General features: G+C 46.3%; 1 protein-coding gene across 1 annotated transcript; it reads left to right on the forward strand.

Moving 5' to 3' along the window:
• Nucleotides 1-17,471, forward strand: Bri3bp (BRI3 binding protein). Its single transcript, XM_027413861.2, has 3 exons — nucleotides 1-317; nucleotides 11,887-11,989; nucleotides 14,474-17,471. The coding sequence occupies exons 1-3, from the start codon at nucleotides 99-101 to the stop codon at nucleotides 14,899-14,901; spliced, it is 750 nt and encodes a 249-aa protein (XP_027269662.1). The 5' UTR covers nucleotides 1-98; the 3' UTR covers nucleotides 14,902-17,471.

The following is a 17,471-nucleotide window of genomic DNA, read 5'->3' on the forward strand; positions in this document are numbered from 1 at the left end:
GGCGCGCCCACGCGGTGCGGCCCGGAGCCCTCGGTGGCCGTGCGCTCCGCCCTTTCCCTCCCCCCCTTAGCCCCAAGACCCTCTTCCCGTGGCCGAGCATGGGCGCCCGCGCGTTCCAGGAGCCCCAGGCCCCTCCCGGCCTGCGGCTGCTGCTGCTGTTTCTGCTCCTGATGCTGCTAGCGCTGGTGGCCCCCGGCGCGCAGGGGGCTCGGGGCCGCGGAACTGCGGACAAGAACAGCCACCGGCGCGCGGCCAGCACCTTCTCGCAGAGCGTGAACAGCCTGTTCGGAGAGGACAACGTGCGCGCGGCTCAGAAGGTGGGCGGCGCGCCCGCGGTCACCTTGTGGGGCCGGGAGACCGTTGTCGGGGGGGGCACGCGGGGCTGGGGACGGTCGCGGCCTGCTGCAGCCCGGGTCAAGCGCAGCCCCCGGGAGCGCGTGACGCCCGCGCGCTGACCCGCCGCGTCTCAATGGTCTCCCACTGTGAGCCAGGCATTGAGGACGCCCGGGTCCCCGCGAGGCCTGGCCTCGAGGGCCTCCTGCCTCCCATTTCTTGCCTCAGAGATATCTGGGCCGAATTCTCCTTTCCGGGCAGCGATGGGGTCTGAGCTCTTGCTTTGGCAACCTGAGCGCCTAATGTGTGTTTGGGGTGGCGGGGGCGGGAGCGGGAGGGGCCACCTCTCGTTGGAGCCTTTGATATATATAGCTTGAACACTTGGGGTCTCCGGGACTGGGATGAACCCCTCCACCAAGGAGCTCTCCACCCTCTGCCGAAGCACCTATGTTGGGTGCACCATGCTGAGAAAAGAGAAGTAGAGATGCATGTGTTCTTTTTCTTGCCTTCCTTGCGTTTCCTTCCTGGTCTCTGGCCCTGGGGTTGTGGAGTCCAGAGAACTTTGGGTCCAAGTTGGGGCGCTCCCTCTTTCTCAGCGGGTGAAGTTAGGCCAGTCGCTTCACTTAGTGTGTGTGAGTGTGGAGTCCAGAGGTCGGCCTCAGGTATTCAACCTCAGGAGCCATGCACCTTTGTATTTTGAGACAAGTTCTTATTGCCCTGAAGTTTGAAGATTAGGCCAGGATGGCTGGCCAGTGGACCACTAGGATCTTCCTGCTTCCACCTCCCCAGCTCCAGGAATACAAGCGTTCTTGGGATTGAATCCAGGTCCTCCACTGTATAGAACAGGCTGAACTTAAATGTATAGAGCTCAGCCTATCTTTGCCTCTTGACCCCAGGTCCTCATGCTTGCACAGGAAGGCTCTTTATCATCTGAGCCATCTCCTCAGCCCAGGTGACTTCACTTTTAAATACTTTTATTTATTTATTTATTTTTTGTTTTTCGAGACAGGGTTTCTCTGTGTAGCTTTGGAGCCCATCCTGTCACTCGCTCTGTAGACCAGGCTGGCCTTAAACTCACAGAGATCCACCTGCCTCTGTCTCTCAAGTGCTGAGATTAAAGCTGTGCATCACCAACTTCCGGCCTAAATACTTTTAATTGTTTGTTGATTTTGACTGAGTGCGTGCATACGTACATGTGGACGTCAGAAGACAGCTTTAAGTTCTCTGCTTCCACCATGTGGGTCATGAGAATCCCTATCTGGCCTGTTGGCAAGCAAGCACCTTTACTGGCTGAGCCAGTTTGCCTGTTCCTGGTTTCTCTTTTTTTTTTTTTTTTTTTTTTTTTTTTTTTTTTTTTTTTTTTTTTTTTCTGAGACAGGGTTTCTCTGTGGCTTTGGAGGCTTTCCTGGAACTAGCTCTTGTAGACCAGGCTGGTCTCGAACTTACAGAGATCCTCCTGCCTCTGCCTCCCAAGGGCTGGGATTACAGGTGTACACCACCAATGCCCGACTTGGTTTCTCTTCTTTAAACTTGAGTTTCTCTGTTAAGTGGGGATGGGAACTTTAGCTCCTTTGATTAGGAACTCAAGTTGACTTGACTTTTTTTTTTTTGAGACAGTGTCTCTGTATTCCTGGAACTCTCTATGTAAACCAGGCTGGCCTCTAACTCACAAGAGATCCACCTGCCTCTGCTTCCTGAGTGCTGAGATTAAAGGTGTGTGCAGCGAAGCCTGGTTGTATTTTTATTTTTAACTACGTGTATTCATATGGCTGTGTGTGAGCTGTCTGAGTGGGTGCTGGGAACAAAACTTGTGTCCTTGGTAACAGCAGTATGGATTTTTAACTGCTGAGCCATCTTTCCCTCCTCTTTTGGTTGTTTTGAAAATGGCTATTACAAATATTTATGTACCAGCTGCTTAATAGTTACTATATATCAGTATTCTTTGGATGCTGGGGTCTGAACTCATAACCTTGTTCATGCTAACTACTCAGGCTACTCTCAGCCCTTAGTAACTTCCAAATGAATGAAGGAGTTATTATTCTTCTATTAGACAAAGTCCTTTCTTTTTTCCCTTTTTTTTTATTCATTTATTTAGTTCATAAATAGTCATGCACAATTATGATACAGAATACAGTATGTTCACAATGGCATGGCTAAATTAAACCAATTAACATGTTATATCACACATATTCATCATTTTTGTTTTGAGAACACTTAAAGTATACTATCTCATAACTTTTAAAATATAGCATATTGTTATCAACCATATTTATCATGCTCTCAGTAGACCTCTAGACCAAGTCTTTCATATGTCAATATTTCCCAGTAATGACAAGCAAGTGTTCAGTATGTACAACCCAGTCACATCCAACCCCCCAGATGCTTTCTTCTGCCCAAATGAGATATAGATGTGGTCAAGACTACACAGCCCCAGCCCCCAGAGCTACAGGGGTTCAGTGGCAATTCAAACCCATGCCATCATGCATAAGGCTTATTAAGGCTTACTTCACACAAATTATGATTAGAATGTGGAGTACCTTCTCTCTTTCTCTCTCTCTCTCTCTCTTTTTTTTTTTGAGCCGGGGTCTTACTATGTAGCCCTGGGTGGCCTGGAAGCTCACTATCTAGATCAGGCTGGACTCAAATTCATAGAGCTGCTCTCCCTGTCTTTGCCTCTGGAGTGCTGGGTTTAAAGATGTGGGTCATTGTGCTTGGGAAACAAACTTTTAAAAAGCCTCCTACCCAGAAGGCATGTTTGATGCTAATTAGTAAACCCAGGCCTGTTAAACTACACAGCAGTCTTTTCCTCTAGTAAAAATTAACTGAGGGCTGATACAGTGGTTGGCTCAGCTTGTAAAGGTGCAAATGTGCTCACTAGTAAGCCTGATGTCTTGAGTTCCTTCCCTCCCCCAGCAACCAAATGTTGGGAAGAGAACCGACTCCTGCAAGTTGTCCTCTGACCTTCACAGGTGGAGTACACACACACACACACACACACACACACACACACACACACACACACGTTCTTCCAAATTATATTGTTCCCACTGTAGGATTTCACTATCTCATAAGCACTATAACAGTGGTTCTCAACCTGTAGGTCGTGACCCCCTTGGGGTTGAGTATCAGATATCCTGCATGTCAGATATTTACATTACAATTCATTGCAGTTATGAAGTAGCAATGAAATAATTTTATGGTTGGGGGTCACCACAACAAGAGGAACAGTAGTAAATGGTTGTAGCATTAGGAAAGTTGAGAACCACTGCTCTATTAACTATCCATGAGGACAGGTAAAATGGCTTAGCAGGTGTAAGCACTTGCTACCAAGCCTGATGACCTGAGTTCACCCACATGGTGGAGGGCAAGCTGTCTTTTGACCTCCATATGTGAACCATAGCACATGCATACATGTACATAAATAATTTTTTAAAAGCCATCCCACGATCCCGTAGAATGGGGATGGGAATGGGGCAGAATTTTGTTTGTTAAAAAATTAACCTATCGGCTCCCAAGTGATGGCTGCTCAGCAGTTAAGAACAGTGACTGCTCTTCCAGAGGTCCAGGGTTCAGTTCTCAGAAATCATGTGGTGGCTCATGACCATCTATAATGATATCTGGTGCCCTCTTCTGGGGTGTGGTGCAGGCAGAACACTGTATACATAATAAACCTTTGAAAAACAAAACAAAAAATTATCATTTCATTAAATCAGAACATCAAGTCAGGGGCTAGGGAGGTGACCTAAGGGTCTAACAACACTGGCTGCTCTTTCTGAGGACCTGGGTTCCATTCAGTAGTTGGTAATTCTAGTTCCAGATGATCTAACACTCTCTTCTGGACTCCATGGACATTGCACTCATGTACTTATTTTCTCTACTTATTTAAATAAATAAGTAGAGAAAAATCTTAACTGCTGGATTACCTGGGTTATTTCCTTCCTGTTTCCACCATTCGGAGATTTTACCTACTCTCAACTCATCTTTGTCTTCACTGCCCATAAAAGCTCTGCTCCTTGTACAGCACATGTAGCATAATACTTAAGGTTTCTATTTCATTTTCTTTTCATTTTTGAGGTAGAGTGTCTTGCTGTGTAGTTAGTCTGACCTTCCTGCTTCAGCCTCCAGAGTGCTGGGGTCACAGGTGTAGACCAACATGCCCAGCCTTCCTTTTTACTGTGCATTGTGTGGGCACACAACATTCATTTTCACACAGAGGGCAGAGGAAGGGAAGGTTTGAAGGTTTTTTGTTTTATTTTGTTTTTGAGATAGGGTTTCTCTGTGTATCCCTGGCTGTCCTGGAACTCACTATTTATTTATTATGTATACACTGTTCTTTCTGAATGTCTGCCTGCAGGCCAGAAGAGGGCACCAGATCTCATTATGGATAGTTGTGAGCCACCATGTGGTTGCTGGGAGTTGAACTAAGGACCTCTGGAAGAACAGTTAGTGCTCTTAACCTCTGAGCCATCTCTCCAGCACCCCTGAAACTCACTCTTACACCAGGCTGGCCTCAAACTCACTGAGATCCACCTGTCTCTGCCTCCTCAGTGCTGATTAAAGGCATGTGCCCCCACTGCCCAGCTCAGAGGAGGACCTTTTTTAGATTCTATTTATTATGTATATAGTGTTCTGTCGGCATGTATGCCTGCAGGCCAGAAGAGGGCACCAGATCTCATTACAGATGGTTGTGAGCCATCATGTGGTTTCTGGGAATTGAACTCAGGACCTCTGGAAGACCACCTAGTCACTGAACCATCTCTCTGGCTCCTTCAGGAGGACTTTTAATTGTTCTGCTCCATCATTCTGCCTTATTCCCTGAAACTGGGTCTCTTTCTGAGCCTGGAGCTAATCTGACAACATCAATCCTCCTGGCTTTGCTTGTACTACACTGTCAGGAATCTACCAGTATATGATCACACCTGGCTTTTTAAGTGGGTGCAGAAGTTTGGAACTCAGGTCATCACGTCCAGCTCATGGAACCCAGGGTTCCATGCATTCCAGCATGTTGCCAACTGAGCTATAGTTTTAGCCCCTTCATTTTTTCCCCCTAGTTATGGCAATGAAATACACATAAGTTCACCATTTTTACTCAGTTTGGTAGCTACAAGCATGTTCACAGAGATTGCACATCCATTACCTCTATCTAGCTACAGAGTGTCACATCGCCCCCAAAGGAAACTCATCAACTAAGCCATCAACTGTTGGCCTTCACTGCAGTAGGTACCTGCTAGCCTCTGTCTCTACAGATTTTCCTATTTGGATTTTCACATAAAGGGGATCAGACATTACTTGGCCTTGGCAGCTTGCTTTGTTGCTTTTGAGGGGCTGCAGGCAGCAAAGGCTATGTGTGGTAGTGTGTCCCTCCAAATGTGACCAGAGCAGGACCTTTCTGTGCAAACTTTTGTTTGCCCATAAATAGCTTTCTCTGTAGAAGTTGGAAGTGGATCTGTTGCTGGACTGGTCCTGTAACATACACCTGTAATCCTGGCACTGGGCAGGTGGAGGCAGGAAGAGGCAGGTTCAAGGTCAGCTTCAGCTATACAGTGAGTTGAGCCATCCTGGGCAAGGTGACACCATGTATTAAAAAAGCAAAACAGCCAGTGGTGGCACACATCTTTAATCTCAGCACTGGGGAGGCAGAGGCAGGAGGATCTCTGTGAGTTCAAGGCTAACCTGGTCTACAGAGCTAGTTCTGGAACAGCCAGGTTTGTACAGAGAAATCCTGTCTTGAAAAACTTAAAGAAAGGAAGGAAGGGAAAAAAGGTGAGGGAAGTAACATTTTTTCAGGATTTATTATTGTTGTTATTATTACTATTGTTTAGTTTTTCAATTCTTTTTTTTTTTTTTTCTGAATGCTCTGGCCCTGTCTTTTTCCGGAGCCTTTGCTCTATTTCTTTGTGGGCCTTTAGTTGAACAGTTGCTTTTTTCTGTTTTTACAGAGCTTTTCCTCTGTTGCTGCTTGCTGTGAAGAAGTATTTTGAGTAAAGCAATGGACACTTCCCTGGTCCTTTTTCTCCCAACTTAATCATTTGAACAGCTTTATTGAGTTGACCCCTCCTCAGACTGTACCAAAGCATGTGAACTGACAAATGAGCCATGGGCACTCATGGTGACACAATCAACACACACGATGCATCATCGTTTACATTTTTTCTTTTTAGAGCTGGGCAGTGGAGGTGCATACCTTTAATTCCAGCACTGGAGAAGCAGAGGCAGGAGGATCTCTGAGTTTGAGCCTAGTCTATAGAGCTAGTTCCAGGCCAGCTAGGGTTATACAGAGAAACCCTGTCTTGAAAAACAAAACAAAAGAGTTTTTTCTTTTTATACTTATTTATTTATGGGTGGTACATGTGCATGCCACAGTGTTTGTATGGAGGTCAGAGAACAACTTTGGGGGGGGGGGCTTCTCTTAGTCCTGGGGATCAAACAGGCATAGTGGTAAGCACCTTTACTTACTGAGTTATTTCCTTGACTCTCTTTTTCTTCTTCTTCTTCTCTTCTTTAATTAAAATTTCAAAATACTGGGCTGGAGAGATGGCTCAGAGGTTAAAAGCACTGGCTGCTCTTCCAGAGGTCCTGAGTTGAATTCCCAGCATCCACGTTGTAATGAGATCTGGTGTCCTCTTCTGGCCTGCAGGCATACATGGAGGCAGAACACTGTATACATAATAAATTGTAGTGATATTTTAAAAATTCAGAATATTGAAAAGTTGAAAGAATAGAGAGCAAAGACCCTCAGCTGCCTTCACTCGTTGTGCATATTTTCTGTTTTCTGTACAAGTGTACCAATGTTATGCCTGTGTTGTGAACCCCCAAGAGCCTTTATTGTAAGCTTGAGCTCTCCGTCCACTCCAACATAGCAGTTGGATTAGGGAGAACACTGAGCTCAACTATGGCAGGTTTTTAAGGAGTAAAGGATTTGAGTAGGGGAAGTCCAGATTCACATGGTGGTTGAACTCCTGATTAGGCAGAATTGGGGCAACAGAAGTCTTGTCAAAGAGGGATTGGTACTGGTGTTGCTGCAAGGAAATTGACAACCTATATACAAGTTAGGTAAGCTATTCTTTTTTTTTTTTTTAAGATTTATTTATTATGTACACATTGTTCTGTCTGCATGTATCCCTATAAGACAGAAGAGGGACCAGGTGTCATTATGGGGGTTGTGAGCCATCATGTGGTTGCTGGGAATTGAACACAGGACCTCTGGGAGAGCAGTTAGTGCGCTTAACCCCTGAGTCATCTCTCCAGCCCACTAGGTAAGCTATTCTTAATGTTCTGGAACATCTAGTATTTGTTTGTCTCAATTTTGATTGCGGGGCCTCCCCCAACCCCCACAGGGTACAGTCAGTTTTTTTCCTGGTTAGTATAAGGATGAGGCCTAGTCCCAGTATTGTTAGTCTGCAGCCTGTCATGGCTGCACTGATAGCAAGTTAGGCCTCTTCACAAACACAGATGGTCTGCATTTTTTTTCACCATTTGAAGTAAGATAGCGATAGATATTATGGTACCTTCTGCACAATCCACACATGTCCCATCCAGGAAACTTATATTCATTCTAGTAACATTTTATGATATACAGGTGCTAATCACATTTCTTTTGGTGTGTGTGTGTGTGTGTATGTGTGTCTCAAGATCCTATCTCCAAAACACCAGAAAAATGGGATCTATGAGACCTCATCTTAAAAAAATAAAATAAAGTGAAGCTGGGCATGGTGGGTAACCCCAGCCCTGAATGTGTAGAGGCAGGAAGATCAGTTTTTGAAAGTTGTCCTTGAGAGGGGAAAGTTGTCCTCCATGAGTAAAGGTGCTTGCTTTTCCTGCCTGGCGACCTGAGTTCAATACCCAGAACCCACAAGAAGGTGGAAGGGGAGAACCCACTCCACATGGTTGTCTTCTGCCCTCCTTGTGCACGCTTCATCCCATAATAACAAGCAGCCTTTATTTTTATCATTTATTTATTTATATCATTTTTTTCTTTCCACCTGTTTTGTTTGGTGGCAACACCTCATTTCCTGGAAATCTGCTCTACCTGTGTTGGCCAGGCACATAGGCACAATGCCATATTGGTATCCCTCCCCTCCCTTCCCCTCCTCTCCCCTCCCCTCCCCTCCCCTCCCTCCTAGGAGTTCCTTGAACTAACAGATTTGGAGTCCTAATGTAAGACAGCTCTCTCACCTGGTGTCTACTGGCTCTGGACTGTGTTGTCACTCACCAAGAACCCAGTACCTCACTGCTTTGGGGCAGGGAATCTGAGGTCAAGGTTGTGGTAGGTTGGCTTTCCCTGCATCCCAGAATAGGCCTGCAGGCCTTCTTTGCCCTCTGTTTTGATGGCTGTCCTCTGTGTGTCTCTGATGTTAGCTCTTTTTTTTTTTTTTTTTTTTTTTTTCTTTTTGGCTAGGCAAATACACTACCACTGAGCTACACCTTAACTTTTTATTTTGAGATGGGGAGTGGGTCTCACTGAGATGTCCTGACCAGCCTTGGACTCATTCTTTAGCCCAAGGCAAGCCTTGAACTTGTAATCTCCCTGCCTGTTTGGGTGCGCAGAGGTCCTTGTGCTCCCAGATAGCACAGGAATGTTAAACACATAGGGCTGTCTTTTCAGGGGAAAAGATGTATAACCTGTTTTCCCTTCAAAGGGCTGAGAATGGAGGTGCCTAATAGCCCAGGTAACCCCTTCACTATCTGTAGAGCCAGGCCATATCTGGCTCCCCCCAAGTTTCTACAACCAGGACCTATTAGCCACCAGAGGTGGCTAATAGTTTAGATGACCTCTGCGCTATCTATATGACCAGGGGTTCCCCCAGGCTCTCACAAAGAGGACTGGAAAGTGGTTGATAGCCCAGATGACTCTGTGCTCTCTGTATGATGGAGTCCACACCAGGGCCTCCCCTTGGCCCTAAGATGACACGTGTAGCCTATCTATTTTCTTTTCTTTTCTTTTCTTTTCTTTTCTTTTCTTTTCTTTCTTTTTTCCTTTTTTTTGGGTTTTTGGTTTTTTGAGACAAGGTTTCTCTGTGGCTTTGGAGGCTGTCCTGGAACTACCTCTTGTAGATCAGGCTGGTCTCGAACTCACAGAGATCTGCCTGCCTAAGGCGTGTGCCGCCATCACCACCTGGCACATGTAACTATCTCAAGAGTACATCTAATTTTCATGGAAGAAGTGACATACATGTACTTTGAGGAGAGTTTTGATGCAATTATGCCTCCTGTGTACATGGGATTGTGTTATACCAGGAAACATTTTTCCAAATTGTACTGTGCTTAAGTGTACCTAAAATAAACTGTCTGGTGTCAGGCTCTAGAAGTTTGAATCAACACTGACTACTGAGATGTGTTGAACCAGATTTCCTTCTTGCCTCATTCGGATCATTACTCTGCCCTACCTTATGTTTGCATAAACAATCCCTGCCCACTCCCCCTGCACACACACACATCTGCCTCAGCCTCTTGAGTAGCTGGGATGACAAGCCTGTCCCACTCACACACTGTCTTATAATAACCTCTGCCCTATTAGACTTGGCCTGCCTTAGTAGTCTCATTGTAGCCAAATCACCTCTTCAAAGACCCTGTCTTCAGATGTTCCTCACTGGGGACTAAGAGTTTCACAGATTTAGGAGAATGCAGCTGAACACTAGCATTTCCATAAAGTCTGTGGGTCTCCTTTCATGTCTATCTTTGCTGGAGGGACCAGCATGTTCTCTAGCTGAGTGGCTGAAAGGGCACAGATGGGACTGCCCTGGTGTGTCCTCTTCCTCCTGGCCATTTCACAGCCCCAGAAAGACCCTCTGATCTGGATTTGTCCTCCCAGGAGCCCCTCCTTGCCACCCCATCACTGGTCTAACTGCAGTAGCCCCTGGGCTTCTTCAGCTTCCTATGTTGAATCCTCTCCTGGTCCCATTTTCCAGCTGTGAAAAACAAGGCCTGGAAGATACAGCATGAGTCAGAATGTAGCTTGTCCTGAAAGAACTGCTGCACACCACTTCCCAGATAGCTGGTGCCATCAGAAGCATACTGCTGCCTGCCTGCCTCCCTCCCCCTTCCTCCTTCCTTTCTTGTGTACTTTTCCTTTTTGTTTGTTTTTTGTTTTGTTTGTTGTTGTTACTTGGTTGGTGTTTTTTGTTTTGTTTTTGGAAGCAGGGTCTCCCTATGCTAGCTCTGTCATGGAACTCACTATGTATATGTAGACCAGGCTGGCTTCGAACTCACAGAGGTCCGCCTGCCTGAATACTGAGATTAAAGGTGTGCACCACTATGCTTGCTTTTCATGTTTTTCTTTTCTAAGATTAATTGTATTAAAAAGTGTTTGTGTGTGTGTGTGTGTGTGTGTGTGTGTGTGTACAAGCACAGAGAACAGAGGAAGATATCAGATCTCCATGGAATTTGAGTTACAGGCAGTTTTAAGCTGTCCTGTTTATGTGGTGCTGGAGAATGAACTCGGGACATCATTATCCACTTAATCACCAGTCCTGGTTTCAAGTTTTATGCTTGGTGTATATAATATCACTGTCCCAGTTAGGGTTAATATTGTTGTGATGAGACACCACCACCAAAGCAACTTGGGAGAAAAGTGTTTATTTGGCTTAAACATCCAGTGGTCATCATTGAAGGAAGTCAAGATAGGAACTCAAGCAGGGCAGGAACCTGGAGGCAGGAGCTGATGCAGAAGACATGGAGGGGTGCTGTTTACTGGTTTACTCCTCCCCATGACTTGCTCAGCCTGCTTTCTTAAAGAACCCAGGACCATCAGCCCAGGGATAGCCCCATCCACATTGGGCTGGCTGGATCCTCCTCCATCAATCACCAATTAAGAAAATGCCGTACAGCCTTGCCTACAAGGCTGCATTTTCTTCACTGAGACTCCCTCCTCCCTGATGACACTAGCATGTCCCAAATTGACAGGAAGCTAGCTAGCATGATCACTTATTCAAAAGAAAATAAGGAAGTAGCAATAAGTAGCACGATTTCCTGGTTATCTGGGTTTTCTGAATCTCCTAGAAATTCTCAAGGCCTCAGACAGAGCATGAACCCTTGCTGCGTGGTCTCAGATTTCAGAGTTGGTCGGTCCCTTGAAGAGTCAGCTGCCCTGGGAAGCATTTTGAGGGCAGAAACTCCCAGGCAGAGGAGTCAGATATGATGACCTAGAGCCACTCACCCACTCTCACCTAATTGTTAGTCCTGTGTGTAGAGGAAGGGGGCTTTCCAATATTCTACATGGCGGTGGGCCAGCTATTGACTCTTGTTCATTGCTTGAGTGTAGACCGCATGTGAGGCAGCTCCTGGTTTTTCTGTTGAGATGGTCCTCTTCTAGGGCTTCAATGCTTGATTGGATTGGGAAAGACTGTCGCTCCATTTCTTTCTTTTTTTGGGGGGGGCAGGGGTTGAGACAGGGTTTCTCTGTGGCTTTGGAGGCTGTCCTGGAACTAGCTCTTGTAGACCAGGATGGTCTCGACTCACAGAGATCTGCCTGCCTCTGCCTCCCCAGTGCTGGGATTAAAGGTGTGTGCACCCCGGCTGTCGCTTGATTTCTTAGCTGTCCTCTCTTCCCTGCAGTTACTGTCCAGGCTGACTGAGCGCTTCGTGCAGGGAGTGGACATGTTCATGGAGACTATATGGAAAGTTTGGATGGAGCTCTTGGAAGTCCTTGGACTTGACGGTAGGTATTGGGATGATCATGCAGGGTGTTGTGTGTTTTGTTTTGGGGTGCAGTCTCACTGTGTAGTAAAATCTCCATGCCACCAGCTGAGGGTACATGAGCCTGTTGAGGGGATGGAGCACCACAGGTAGGAAAGAACATTTTACCTTTAATAGCTAAATGTGGGGTCCACGAAGCTTCGAAGGCTGTGAAGATAATGAAGGCATAGCCTGCAATGATGATGATGATGTTGTGGGCCATGGGCCACCTGGAGCCCCCTGAAGCAGAGAGAGGTCAGAAGGATGCTCCTAAGAGCTCTCATCCAGGTGCAGTCAGAGCTGTGTTTCAGTATGTAGCCAAAGACAAAGTCAGTAGAGAGAAACATTTAAGTGGAGGACTCGGGAGACCATGCTTTGTGAGTGTGGTTCTGGACATGCACTTTTGGCCTCTAGAACTGGGAGAGAGGATGGCTTACACTATCTAATGATCATCAGCCACCTGGTGTATGGGAGTCAGTTGTGGTAGACCCAGAAAATGGATACACCCTTGTAACAGGCCCTCTCAGAGTCCTTATTAGTCCTGGGCATCCCTTCTTTATAGATCTGGGACCAGGGTTCAAGGTGGAGCCACACTATTCAGGTGGGGCCCACACATCACTGCTATTGTTAGTTCTCTACCACTGCACTCACTTCCAGCCCCGAATCACTGAGTTTAACCTTCAGAAGGCCTCACATCAGGCCTTGCCACCTTGCTACTCAGATGGAGAATGGGAGGCAGAAAAGTGGCTCTCTGAGGATGCTGTGCAGCTCACTGCCCCCAGGGCAGTTACAGCCCTCCCTGGGACTGAGCTGAGTCAACACATTACCAAACACTGCAACTGTGTGCAATCCTGTGGGACTGCCACAGCCATCACCTACTGGAATTGTGCAATTTCAGGTTGCTATCCCTGGGCAGTGAACCTGTAGAGATAAACCTGATTGCAAGGAATTGCATGCAGCCCAGGCTGGGAAACTGAGCTGGACAGCTGCAGGACACCAGGCATCGTTGAGGAAACCTGATGTTTCAGCTGAGAGAAGCTGGTGGGGGAGGTGAAATACTTATTTCTGGGGTGTGGGTTTCTCTCTTAGCTTTGATAAGCAGCAGGGCACCCTAAGGCCCTGGGAAATTGTGCCTCAAGCTCAGGAGTGTGACAGCTGCCTCTCTAGGAACCTTAGCCAAGGTGGCTGTTCTCAGCATTTCCTTCCCCATCATTTTTCAGAGTCTTAGTTACAGTGAACATTCCTCCACTAGATCAGTTGGATAGAAATAAGCTTTTTTATAGGTATATAGAAGTTTTCTACTGGTCACATTTCAGGGAAAAGAAATTGAAGGCTAGGAGTGGTGCTCTAATCCCAGCACTCGGGAAGTAGAGGCAGGCTGATCTTTGAGTTCCAGGACAGCCAGGGCTACACAGGGAACCCTGCCTCAAAAAGCCAAAAGAGGCAGGGGAGAGGGAAAGAGAGAGACAGAGATTGATGAAATTTATCCTGGCATGGTAGCTCATGCCTTTAATCCCAGTACCCAAGAGGCAAGCAGATCTCTTGTGTGTTCAAGGCCAGCTTGGTCTACTTAAGACCCCTGTCTCAAAGCTGGTGCAATCAGTTTTACTGTTTTTGTTTTGCTATTATTTTTGGTTTTGTGGTTGTTATTTACTTTGTTTTTGAAGCAAGGTTCACTTGTACTCCCCACACTAGCCTCAAGCTCACTGTGGTGGGCCAAGGATGACCTTGAACTTCTGAACCTCCTGTCTTAGCTTGCCAAGTACTGGGATGACTGATGCGAGCCACTGTGACCAGCATGAGGAGATAGCTCATTAAAAACACAAGGACTTGAGTTGAAACCACAGCATCATTTTTGTGAAAATATTTTTTGAGATATACTTATTTTTGTTTATGGGTGTTTTGTCTGCATGTATGTCTGTGCATCACATATATGCAGTACCTGAGGATTTGTTCCCTGGGACTGGAGTTACAGGCGGTTATGAACCACCCTGTGGTTGCTGGTAATTGAATTGGGCCCTCTGCAAGAGTGCTTTTCACCACTTTTCATCTGTCCAGCCTCACAAAAGATGTTTTAAACTCATGATGTAACAAACAGTCCCGAGGGGCCACCTGTGCTTCCTCTGCTAGTTTATAGGCTCAAGCGCTTACTTTTCTTCTTCTTTTCTTTTGTTTCTCCCCCCCCCCCAGACAGGGTTTCTCTGTGTAACAGCCCTAGCTGTTGTAGACCATGCAGGTCTCGAACTCACAGAGGTCTGCCTGCCTCTGCCTCCCGAATGCTAGGATTACAGGCTTGCGCCATCACTGCCTGGCTTCAAGTGCTTGCTTTAATTGGCTTTCATTATGTTGGATTGTAGTAGGAGCCCATGGGTCCAGCCAGCCCCTCAGCTCAGCTGTCCCTCCTGCTTTCAAAGACGGTCCTGACTACGTGGGAATAACTGGCCCTGTCCTCTGTTCTGTTTCACAGTGTCCAACCTGTCACAGTACTTCAGCCCAGCCTCTGTGTCCAACAATCCCACCCGGGCCCTGGTGCTGGTTGGTGTGGTCCTCCTGGCCTACTGGTTCTTATCTCTGACATTGGGTTTCACCTTCAGCTTCCTGCACCTGGTGTTTGGCCGCTTCTTCTGGCTCGTACGAGTCATCCTGTTCTCCATGTCATGCGTGTATATCCTGCATAAGTATGAGGGTGAGCCTGAGCACACCGTGCTACCGCTCTGCCTCGTGGTGGCCATCTACTTCATGACAGGGCCCATGGGCTACTGGCGAGGCAGCCCTGGTGGCCTTGGCAGCCCCAGTGTGGAGGAGAAGCTGGAACACCTGGAGAACCAGGTGAGATTGCTCAACATCCGTCTCAACAGGGTGCTGGAGAACCTCGACCGCTCCAAGGACAAGTGAAGGCCAGGTGCCTGGCCACCCAAGGGTGCCACCTGCAGTAACGTCAGAAGACAAGGGAAGAAGAAAACAGCTGGCAGCCCCAACAAACCCTACCCCTCCCAATAAACTGAACAAGAATGCCACACCTGGTATTTCCCACTGTGTGTCGACCTTAAGGCCCACTGGAGGAGAAAGAACTTATGTAGAACTTAATCAGAATGTTGCTAGTGGGAAAAACATATTTTTTAAATAATGGATATACCCCTATTAGCTGAGTAGTCAGAGAAATTTATCTGCATAGACCATGAAGTTAATTTTTTTCAAACATTTAAATCTTTTGTAAGGTTTTTAAATAAAGGCAGATCAAGTCAAGTTTATCAGAACTTGGAAGGAATCGGAAGTGTAAACTGGCTGCTGGGTAAGCGCTGTGTGCATTACCTTCGTAATCCCAAGTGTGACCTTGTTTTTATGTCTTCTGGGGTTGGCATTGACTTGGTTCATGAGTGCTGTTATTGTGGACACTTGGGCTTCAGAGTGGAACTAGATCATTTTGGATCCTAGGGACCCTGTGTGCTCCTTCCATTGTGTTCCTTTATGTCTTTCTGTTTTTATGGTGCTGGGGGTGCTGAGCCTACCCCCACCCCGTCCATTGTGTTTCTGAATGAAGGTACCCATAGGTGTCCTGGGATCTTTTTCTTTTCCCTGGACTTTAGTGTAGTCTAACACCTGGTTTTCCTAGAAGGGAAAATACATAGATGGGGCTATAAAATGTCTTTGTAGTTTGATGCCAAGAACTTCCTGGATGGGCCTTGGAGATATTCCAGAATATAGCTGACTCTCACATTCCCTGTTTGCCAGGTAGGTCCATATAGCCAGCTGGACCCTGAAAGGATTTGCTCATTTGTTTCATTTGCTTCTAATTGACTCAAGACCATAGAAGAAACTGTTTATGGCCAGTAACATCTTTCATTTCATTGCTTCTAGAACATTCTTAGACATAAGCAACCATGATATGAATTGTTTGTCCTGAACTTTTTATGATTATGTGTGTTAGGTGCTTTTTGTCTGGGGTCCAGGAAGTTGTTGTTTTAGCTTAGCCTTGGGGAAGGGGGTGGGCAAAAAATTGTGTCAGAGGCTGGAAGCAATACCCCTCTGCTAGGACTCTGGAAAGAAAGCTGGCTTTTGCAGGATGTGGCTAGGATTGCCATTGTCTCTGTGGTCCTTCAGTGTACCCTGGAGCCACTGAGTCCCAACTTCAGCTTGGTGGAGGCACCTGTCAGTTTTCACTGCAGACCTTGGTAGAGGGACCCAGCTGATGCCAGCTCTGCTGCCATATATCTGAGAAGTTCTGTTTGGGGTTGCAAGTGCCTGGAACACAGATTTGGATCTTTCTGAGGATGTGTCTGAGACCTCTGTTCTCGTTATGACCATATGGGGCTCACACCTGCTTGAATTTCATTCACTTGTGAAACTCATACTGGGGAAATCTCTCCATGGACGTTGAACACACATGACTTCTGGTGTGAGACATTCCACTTATGTATTGTTGAGATACTGTAAAGAAATCTACTTGCAGCACAGGATATAAGTACCTGGGGGAGGGTACATTGGTGGCTAACATCGTCTTTCCTTCCAAATGTCTGGCCAAATCATAACAAAAGTTTGCTTTGCAGATATTGGCTATCAGCCTCTAAAAAACTGGGCATCCCTGTTCTTGCCTTGGCTCCTCTCATTGGTGGCCACAGAGATGTCCTATTTCAGGTCCTAGACAGTCCATTGTAGCTGAGTATGCAATTCCAGTATTCAGGAGGCAGAAGCAGAAGGATTGCTGCTATTTTGAGGCTAGCTTAGTTTAAATAGTATATTCCAGGCCAGCCAGGATTACATAGCAAGACCAGAAGCCAGGTTTAGTGGTACACAAGAGCCAGAGGCAGGCAGATCTCTGAGTTTGAGACCAATCTGGTATATGTAGTGAGTTCTAGGTCAGTCAGAGTTATACATTGAGACCTAGTCTCAAAACAATAACAAGCAAAAAAGTTTTTTAAAAAAATCTGCAATTTTTTTTTCCAGCCTGACCAAATGTAGACTCTAAAGCCAGTTTTATGGTTTGATATCCACAAATACAAGATGCCTTCATTTTCATTTAATTATTTCTTTCAGATAGGGTCTTATGTATCCTAGGCTGGCCTTGAACTTGCTCAAGTAGCTGAGACTGGCCTTAAACTTCTGATCCTCCTGCCTCCACCTCCTGAGTGCAGGGATGATAGGGGTGGGACTGAGGCTACATGCATAGTAAGAGATCACTCTAGAGTCCAGCCCCAGGATGCCTTCATTATAAATGGAAGAATGCACTTGAAGTTCTAGCAGTAGAACTTGAGGTGGTAGATGCACATTTACCTTGTTGGGATGTGTTTTTGTTGTTGTTGTTTTTTTTTTTTTTTTGAGGCAAGGTCTCTCTACATATCATCCCTGGCTGTCCTGGAACTCAACAGAGATCCACCTGCCTCTGCCTCTCGAGTGCTGGGATTGAAGGTGTAAGCCACAATGCCTAGCCTTGTTTGGATGTATTCTTTTTTTTTTTTTTTTGAATT

The sequence above is a fragment of the Cricetulus griseus genome, chromosome 4 (genome assembly GCF_003668045.3).
Source record: "Cricetulus griseus strain 17A/GY chromosome 4, alternate assembly CriGri-PICRH-1.0, whole genome shotgun sequence".
Lineage (NCBI taxonomy): Eukaryota > Metazoa > Chordata > Mammalia > Rodentia > Cricetidae > Cricetulus > Cricetulus griseus.